The sequence below is a fragment of the Eptatretus burgeri genome, chromosome 9 (genome assembly GCF_056783735.1).
Source record: "Eptatretus burgeri isolate ZD-2024b chromosome 9, Ebu_testis_v1, whole genome shotgun sequence".
Lineage (NCBI taxonomy): Eukaryota > Metazoa > Chordata > Myxini > Myxiniformes > Myxinidae > Eptatretus > Eptatretus burgeri.
The window spans coordinates 80,380,039-80,389,904 of NC_140969.1; the positions used below are offsets into that span (position 1 = coordinate 80,380,039).

Below are 9,866 nucleotides of genomic sequence, written 5' to 3' on the forward strand. Positions count from 1 at the left end.
TTCTGGAGGGCACATGGTCCACGATTAACCCCTTTCTGGTAAACCTCCTAGAATCCAGAAGAACTGCTCATATCCACTTATTTATTCCCTTCCCCCCCCCCCCCAACCAGTGGAACCAGCTTTCACATTCTCTTCAATCTCATTTTTCCAAAAGATCTTCAAGACAGCTGTTGAGGCTTAAGTCACATTTGCCACGGCGGCCGTGGGTCTCCAAAATCTACGGCCACTAGCAATTATACGGCGGCCGCAGTATTTCCACAGTCACACAATGTAGCAGTCGCATGTGTTTTTATTTTTCGGGGAGCCGCACGGGGTATTTAGAAATTGTGGAGACCGAAAACGTGGGGTTGCCGTACGGTCTTTGATTTGAAGTCGCACGGTGACTTTAAGGGGGCCCTGCGGCGAACATATAATTTTCAAGGTAGCCTCAAGGTGCCCGCAAGGCAACCGCAGGGGGGCCCTAAGGCGAACGTGCAGCCAGACGGACGGTCACGAATGGGTTCATTTTTTTTTTTTCCTGCGTGTCGAATTGCTCCGGCGAATGTAGAAATGAAAAAAGTTGTAACTCCGCGTTATAATTCCATGGCGACCCCTACGGCCTGCAAAAGATAGCCAAATGGCGTGGGGCCACCCTGAGGCCACCGCAGAAACTCTGCGGCCGCCGCACGTTTCTGTCAATTCAGAGGGCGTACGACCGCCCTATCCTCGCCGTAGAGCAAATGTGACTTAGGCCTAACCACTATTTCAGAACACCCCCCCTCCCCTTTTTCCAAAACCATTATATTTTCTACCCCTTCAGTCCCCCTCCCCCAAACCCCCACACCTCAAATTACCAGTTTTTCCTTTCTGCGAGTTTTCTTCTGTATTAATGTTATCCATCCCCTGCATTCTTCCCTCTGCCTTAGCCCAACCCGCATCCATTTTTCTCCTGTATATTGTAACCTGTGCAGATATAATACCTCATCAGTCTCGAGTTAAATTTCTTAATTCATTTTTGGCAGTTTTGATGCAATGTGACAAGTTCTCTTTTCTGATCAATTACAGAATTTGAGCAAATATGGACTTGTATTGGTAACTTCTGATTGGCCATGCAATTAGGTGAATATGAACAATGTAGTCAGCACTGTCCAGTAACTTGAAATGGCCAAAAATGAGAGTATTTTTTTCAGTTTAGATTGACAGCATGCTTTTTTGGATGTTTTCTGAAAGAAGTGAATCGCAGCAAATGACAAATGAATGCCAGACATCATCTATTGAAATCCGAGTGAACCCTGTGCATTTCAGGGTGGATATGTACGTAGAGGGTGCAAGAGATATTGGCGATATGCTTCTGCCTCTGCAATTCTTGCCTGCTGAAGATCGAGAAAATTCCCTGAAAAACATAAGGAAAATAGCCTGCAATCGTTACTATCCTGTTTTTGAGAAGGTAGAAGAATATTTTTTTTTCAAATATTCATGAGGTTTTGTTACTTGTGCTTAACTTCTTTGGTGACTTTAAGTGCAATTAATTTGTAGTTTTTTTACTACAAACTAATTGTAATACATTTATCTGTTATTGCAGGTACTACGTGAAAAAGGTGGAGGCTTCCTTGTTGGAAATGCGCTCACACAGGCCGATCTTCAGCTCCTTGAGATCATCATTATGGTTGATGAACGAATGCCTGATATCCTCAAAGATTTTCCACATCTGCAAGTATGAGCTTTATCAAACTGCATGCTCGCCGTAGATTCATTGCAGTGCAAAAATAAACTAGAAAATGCAGGAAAAAACCTCTTTTGGATGGTCAGCATTTTGCACTGATTTATTTAATTTTGCTTCCTTAAAAATTGGCAAAAGAGATGGGTGGCTGTATAGTATAAGCCACCAAATTTGACAGTTTCATTCTGACTTCCCAGCAGGCACACAACGTTGTTGCAACGTCGTGTTCTGGTTGCATCCCGACGTCAGAATTTGGTCAGTGGGAAGTTGTTTTTGCAACACCCATGACGTCAGATTTCAACGATGTGACAACATTGAAATCTGACGTTGCAGCGTCGTGTTCTGGTTGTATCCTGATGTCAGAATTGGGTCAGTGGGAAGTTGTATTTGCAACACCCATGACGTCAGATTTCAACGTTGTCACAACATTGAAGCATGACGTTAGTTTTCAACTTTATCACAACGTTCATAAAATGGAGTTTTTGTTTTTACCCTTTTCTTTGCACGCCAAAGAAACGAACATTGCAGTGCATGACACCTTTCAGCTTCCAGTTTGATGGAGCCCTCGACCCATAAGTCTGGGGCCAGCGGAGCACCGCTGTTCCACCGGTGCCATTATCAAAATATTGAAGTTGTATTGCAACATCATTATATTGCACAGGAACACATAATGACCACAACTTGAAACAACTGTAATTCATAATCATTTATTATCACGTATCATGCAGAGCATGATTGCGGCAAAAATATACAAGCAGTATTAACAATAATAATATCTTTATTTGTACCAAAAAAGCACACTCAAATACAAACGTACAATAAATAAAAGTAGATACTATTGCAATTGAGAAACATCTATCTACAATTCCAGCAATCTCTGTGTGTGTCTGTTTGTCTGTCTGTGACCGCTGTTTCTCGACAACCACTGGTCCGATCTAATTGAAACTTGCCAGGTATATTGCTGGGGCCCTGTGGATGTGCCTTTTCAAGGTTTGATATTAATTGGACAAGTTGTTCCCAAGTTATGGCCATTTATTTACCAAACCAATGACAGGAGACAATGCTATGACGTCACAATTGACGTCAAATTTTTTTTCACGTGCAGGCACGCACTAATATACTAAAATGGGGAATAAAAAGAAATACCACATGGGTAAAAGTCGTAAATACCTTTTTGACATTCAGGACCACATATGTAATTAAAAGTTTTAGCCACTGATGACGTACTACCCATTGTTGCAAGATTCATAATTAAGCAACCTCAGGTAAGAATTATGAGAAGACGAAGAACCACATATAAATTTTGCTATACGACATATGTAAACTTAGGCTAGGTTTCCAACATACAACATTACAATCAACTATGCTGCAAATTCTTAATAATCAAGGAAGTGGACGGCTGGCACAGCGTGTTGCTGTTACTCGTTATAATTACATGAGGGCTTGTTCCTGCCTGTACCTCCACGCCGATCAGGGGCATATTTCAAATATTGTGATATGGCAGTGTCCACAGCGGCCTCCGTTGCTGTTGGCTGCCTGGCCATGGTACTGTCTGAAAAATAATAAGAATTTCCACTTCGTTTCTATTGGGCTTTATGATCATCAAACAAGACTTGGAATGTGAATTCCGCTCAAGTCATGCACATTGTAAACGGTCATTCAGCAGAATTCATTACCTCTGACAACTTTATAAAAATCCAGGTTCTGGAAAGGTCTCGTCCACATACAATTTGTGTGGAAAGAATGGGACATCACAGCATTGGACATCACCCTTATTTTAGAAAATAAAAACAATTTAGTACACCAGTGTTCGAAGCAGCTTATAACAAATTTTAAGTTCCACTGCCCTTAAAAAGCCTCAATTAATATTATTCTTAATAATATAAAGTTATTTTCATGTCTTTTGATAACCATTTTTACCAAAGGAAAACAATTGTGCACCGAAAAACTTGAACAATTCCCCAAGTGACAAACGACCACAATGAAGGCTTCATTGTTACAAGCGGCAGTTTGGCCGCGGCCAAAGGGTTAATATTTATTTTATGACAAAACTTCACATTTTTCGGCGAACAATAACTGACAATTGTTTTCCTTTTGCCTTTGGTTAGGCCTAACTCGTTAAAAGAGGACATAAAAAAAAATATATGATAAAAATAATATTAATTGAGGCTTTTTTTAAGGGCAGTGGACCTTTAAATTTGTTACATTGCGGGACACTGCGGTAATTTGTCGGACCTGAACGGCCGAAGCATTATCCTCACCAGTAAAATATTTTAAAAGGTTCTGAACCAATTAAACTTGTCCAAATTAATTTTTGCAGAGTTCCCCATTTTGCCACAGATTGGTGTTTTTTTTTTCACCAGGCGCACAGAAAAATGAATTGATTACACTGGTCTGCGTCATTTCAGAGGTCTAGGTTTTCTCAATGGCTCCTATGTTTTTTGCATGCTGAATTTAGAAATGTATCTCATTTCGCTCAATCAGGTCAAGTTTTTACGCTATCTCAATTTTAAGGGAAAAAAATCAATTTTGTTTTTTTAATTAGCATTTTTAAATTCAAAATCAGACTTACATTGACAGAAAATGTACAAACTATATATAAAATGACGCACAAGTACCATTAATGTGAAATTCAACATTAAAAAGACTAAGGAAAACAGCAACTGCTGGAGCGAATGAAGTTGGGTGTTACCAGAAACAACGATTGATCTATATTTTTCTGGAATTGAAATGAAAGTAATTGAGAAGGCACTTTCTTCCACATTAAGTATACTTGTGTGTCATATGTATAGTTTGTCCATTTTCTGGCAATGTAAGTCTGATTTTGAATGAAAAAAAAACAAATTTTGAATATTTTTTTTCCTTAAAATTGAGATAGCATAAAAACTTGACCTGATTGAACGAAATTAGATACATTTCTGAATTCAGCATGCAAAAAACATATGAGAACCATTGAGAAAACCTAGACCTCTGAAAAAAAAAATTTCAAATGCAGCCCAGTATTTACCGTCGATTTGTACACACGATCAGGGCCATAGCAGCGACAGCAAAACGTGATAAACGAATGATGAAATCGGGTGTTCGATGATTCATTCGTCAGATGCACCTTCCCGAGTCCAACGTTCGAACCACGATTGAGTGCCCTGAAGGGCCCGGGAGAGTTTCCATTGAATGTAACTATATAGATTCCATCACACCAGTAACAGGAACACATTATGGATTCTGTAGTCTTAAAAACGTCCAAAAACAAAAGCTAAGACATAAAATCGATTTATAATGTTACACTTACAAAAAATGATCACGGCAGAAGATAATTTTAACTAAAAAAGCTGAAGTCTTCTGCAGATCAAAGCGGATTGTCTGAAACACTCAAACAGCTGAAAGTTCACAAGTTTAACCAAATCCTGCAAGTGGTGGCTCGTGATGCGGAAATAGCAATTGGCCAATGAGATCTCTCCTCCGGTGAAAAGCAAACACAATCACACAGCGAGAGGTGGCAAAGCGCTCATCCTGGAAACACATGAAAAAAGGAGTTTTGGATAATCGCGCTGCCGCTGTACCGTGTCGTGATATGGTTGTACAACCAAGCGGCCTATTCCCGACGTCGTGAATCTTTCATACTGACGTCATGTGTCTGCTGGGTTGGCAATGACAAAATGTTTTGGTGCACAAAAGTTTGGAGAAATTTTCTTTCCTCCATTCTTTCATTGTAGAGGGTGTTTCAAAAGTCTGAAATCATAGGGATATTTATTTTATAATGTTATTATAACAATTGCTCATATTGTGAGGCACTGACATGCATACACTTATAAATTATTGTATGTTTGTTTATTTTAATGTTTCGTAACATTGACACATCGATTTTAGCACATTCGTTTCTGATTTCATTCATCAGATCTTCAATAGTATGTGGTCTCTGTTTTTTTTTTTTCTTTTTTTTTGTCTGCTTAGTCTAGGCTCATGGAAGAGCTAGTACACTGAATAGTTCAGGACATAACAGGATGCAAAAGGAACAGCTGTAACAACACCGTCACAACAATGGTGCCATCTTTCTCACTGCACTCAGTGGGGCATTTCAGTGGGCAAGGAGAAATTTCCTCCTCCCCATGGATGCCAACCTATGGAGTTGTCCATACTATTATCCTTTTAAGTGCCAAACGTCAAGCAAGGAAGCAGCACGTACCATATTTAAAGTCTTGGTATTACTCGGCCGGGGTTTGAACTGCCAACCTCCCAGACTTAAGGCCCTGTCACACCTTGACGATTTAGCCAGCGTATGCCTGATGTATGCAAAATTTGGCTAAAACGCTGGCACACGTTGAATACGTTATGGGTAAGTTTGTATACGTTAAGAGCACGCTGGCATACGTCGTAGTACAGTGAGGTGTTAGACAAATTTTTCATGCTTGAAATTTTTCGACATATGCCAGCGTATGACTCACACGTTCCGCATAATGCTGGCCATAAGTTGTAGGCACGTTACGCGATCATTGACACACATCGACACACGTTACTTGTAAGTTACTCATAAGTCGAAACGCGTCGAGGTAATGGTTTGCGTACCCGAAACTTATTTCTAACCTATGTGTAACGTATTGTCGGCACGTTACGCGATCGTTGACACGTCGACACACGCTACTTGTACGTTACTCATAAGTGGAAACGCGTCAATGTAATGGTTAGCGTCCGTGTTCCAGACTCCCTGGTTTTTATTTTTATATTTTTTTTTCTTCGGTACGACGGTGATGTTGACACTTCGATTTCTAGTGCGGTTATAATATAATATAATTAATAGGCTGCCACTCAACGATTTAAATCATAACCACACTCAAAATCGAAGTGTCAACATCACCGTCATACCGAAGAAAAAAAAAAAAAAAACCAGGGAGTCTGGAACACTGACGCTAACCATTACATTGACGTGTTTCGACTTATGAGTAACGTGTGTCAACGATCGCGTAGCATGCCTACAACTTATGCCAGCGTATGCGGAATGTGTGTCGTACGTCGAGAAATTTTCAACATGCTGAAAATTTCTCGACGTACTTGGCGTATGACGACGTATACCAGCATACTATGACATATGGCAGCGTGCTATTAACGTATACAAAACTTACCGTAACGTATTCGACGTGTGCCAGCTTGGTTCAGCAAATTTTTCATACTTCGGCATACGCTGGCTAAAACATCAAGGTGTGACAGCGGCTTCACACTTCGATGTCTAGTGCGGTTATGATTTGAATCGTCGAGCCACAGCCTATGAATAGCCTATGCCACGTGATCGTCGGCGATACGCTGCCGCGCGCTATGCATAAGTTAGACTATCGTTGGGCATAGGTTGTGAACGCCGACAACACGCTCAGCATTGGTTGGTACAAGTTATCTATATGTGATTAAAACGTTCTGTGTACGTTACTAACACGTTATGCATACGTCCAACACGTTATTATATGCCCAAAACTTAAAAAAAACATCAATAGTTCAGCGTATGCCAGCGTTTTACATACATTTTGAGACCTTGCCATACGCTGGCTAAAACGTCAAGGTGTGACAGGGCCTTTGGAGTGGATGCCCTACCCATTACACCACTGAGTCTATTTCAATGAATTTAATCTCCATGTCTCTGTTCTCATCTTTACTTTCTCAGAAATGCTTGTATATGTTTCGACAAATACCAGTATGTGCTTCCAACCCAGTCCAAAGTGTGAGCATTTGAACTTTAAAATGAAATATGTGCAACTTACCTCCCAAAACCCCCTCCCCCCACCTCTCCTCCTCCCCACCCCTCCTCCTCCTCCTCACAATCTCGTCCAACAGGAATTCAAAGCACTTATCTCTGCTTTGCCACAAATACATGCATTTTTGCAACCTGGCAGCCAGCGAAAATTCATGCCTGATGATAACTATGTTAATACTGTTCGAAAAGTTTTCAACAGGTCATGATCTATAACAAAGACAAGAAAATGTCTGTTGAGCATTAACTACAATGAGATTGATGATCTATAGATCATGTACAATAAATTGACAGAATTTTTGATCCGTAATTCATGATCTCCCCGACTCCCAATGAATAATAATGAAATAATCCAAATCTCCCAATGAATTTTATTTCTTTTCTCTCCCATCATCCCCAACCTCACAATCATCTCATTTATCCATTCTTCCACTTCCTTTTGTTTTCTGTTTTTTTTTTTTTTTTTTTTAAATTTAAATCATGAACAAGCAATCCTCTTTCCCTTCTTTCCTCTGTGCATGTATTATGTATAAGATAGAACCTAACTAAAATAGGAATTGGTTTACAACATGATTGCTATTGAGAAATGATTGCTGGTGGTAGATTTTTTTTATTTTTAATTATTTTTCAAATCAGACTTTGTTCTCGTTTATTGTGTTGACAATTTGCCTGAAAGTGGGGGCTTGTAATTTAGCTTGACAATATTTTTTTTTGATGGTTTGTAATGTCCTTCATATTGATTGCAAATTATAAACAATAAACAAGATTTGAGCCCTTGACCAATGAGATTTTCTTTCATGCAGTTAACATCACAAGATTTCCAAGGCAGAAAAACTAGCTTTTATTGATGCTTGTGGATAAGCGAGCTGATAAAATTTATCCAGGAGTGGTGAAAATTTTTGGGAATGTGACGGTATCAGTAGAACCAATGTGGGTGCCTATTTGCAGATGAATGCATTTTCTTTTGCAGAGCTTTATCAAGCAGTTTTTCAAGGACTTCACAAAATGAAGAGCTTGCATTGGGTTAGCAAGTTTGTGTTCCCATCCAATATGAACCCCGAACTCATAATACAAATTGGTGATGCAGGCATTGAATAGGGGGTAGATGTTATTCTGGTCTAGATGCGATTTAGTGATTTTATAAATGCATTTACATGTTTTCCATCCACATTCTTTACCCTGGCCATTTTGGAAATATACATTTGGTCCTGGAGCTTTATATATTTATTTATATATATATATATATTTATTTATATATATATATATATATATATATATATATATATATATATATATATATTTATTTTACATATATGTATGTATATTTTATTTTATTTCATATATCTTCCTAAATATATACATATATACCAAGTCGTATAACACCAGGGGTTGGCTCAGCCTCTCATCCTTGCGAGGTCGCCGAAATGAGATCCAGTGTACTGGGCCCGGTGTATGCCCCGGTTAGAATAGGTGTACCATATCCCTGTGTGTCGTAAGAGGCGACCAGGTTTGCGTCAGGAAGGGCATCCGGCGTAAAAACCAATGCCAAATCATTATGCGAACAACAAAACGAATTTCCATACCGGATCGGTCGAGGCCCGGGTCACCAACGACCGCCACCGGTACCGGTGGTCAGCAGGGTACCAGTGGAAATTGTGCTACTGCTGGGCGAAGGAGGAGAAGGAGACGGGGAAGGCGAGTCCGGAGGCAGTGGGAGAGGGGGAAGAGTGGAGGTGAGAGTTGGAACTCTGAATGTTGGGACGATGACTGGCAAAGGGCGAGAGTTGGCTGATATGATGGAGAGAAGAAAGGCGGACATACTGTGTGTACAAGAGACCAAGTGGATGGGGAGCAAGGCTCGGAGCATTGGAGGTGGTTTCAAACTGTTCTACCATGGTGTGGATGGGAGGAGAAATGGTGTCGGGGTAATCCTGAAGGAAGATTATGTCAAGAGGGTATTGGAGGTGTGATGAGTGTGAAGTTGGAAATTGAAGGGGTGATGATGAATGTCGTCAGTGCATATGCCCCGCATATGGGGTGTGAGATGGAGTATAAAGAAGATTTCTGGAGTGAGTTATATGAAGTGGTGGAGAGTGTATCAAAGGATGAAAGAGTGCTGATTGGAGCAGATTTCAATGGGCACGTTGGGGAAGGGAATAAAGAGGATGAGGAGGTGATGGGTAGGTATGGTCTCAACAAGAGAAATGTGGAAGGGCAAATGGTGGTAGAGTTTGCAAAAAGAATGGAAATGGCAGTGGTAAATACGCATTTCAAGAAGAAGGAGGAACACAGGGTGACATTCAAGAGTGGAGGAAAATGCACACAGGTGGATTACATCTTAAGCAGGAGATGCAACCTGAAAGATTAGAGACTAAGATGGTGGCAGGGGAGAGTTTAGCTCGACAGCATCGATTGGTGGTCTGTAGGATTATT

At 40.2% G+C, this 9,866-nt stretch overlaps 1 protein-coding gene across 1 annotated transcript in view; it reads left to right on the top strand.

The window, feature by feature from the left end:
• LOC147020430 (glutathione S-transferase 3-like) overlaps nucleotides 1-8,212 on the top strand; it is a 31,726-nt gene extending 23,514 nt beyond the window's left edge. Inside the window, exons 5-7 of the mRNA XM_085895741.1 lie at nucleotides 1,285-1,426; nucleotides 1,562-1,693; nucleotides 7,517-8,212. Of these exons, the coding sequence (XP_085751867.1) occupies nucleotides 1,285-1,426; nucleotides 1,562-1,693; nucleotides 7,517-7,642 (400 nt within the window). The 3' untranslated portion in view covers nucleotides 7,643-8,212. The remainder of the gene's footprint in view (nucleotides 1-1,284; nucleotides 1,427-1,561; nucleotides 1,694-7,516) is intronic.
• The last annotated feature ends 1,654 nt before the right edge of the window (nucleotides 8,213-9,866 follow it).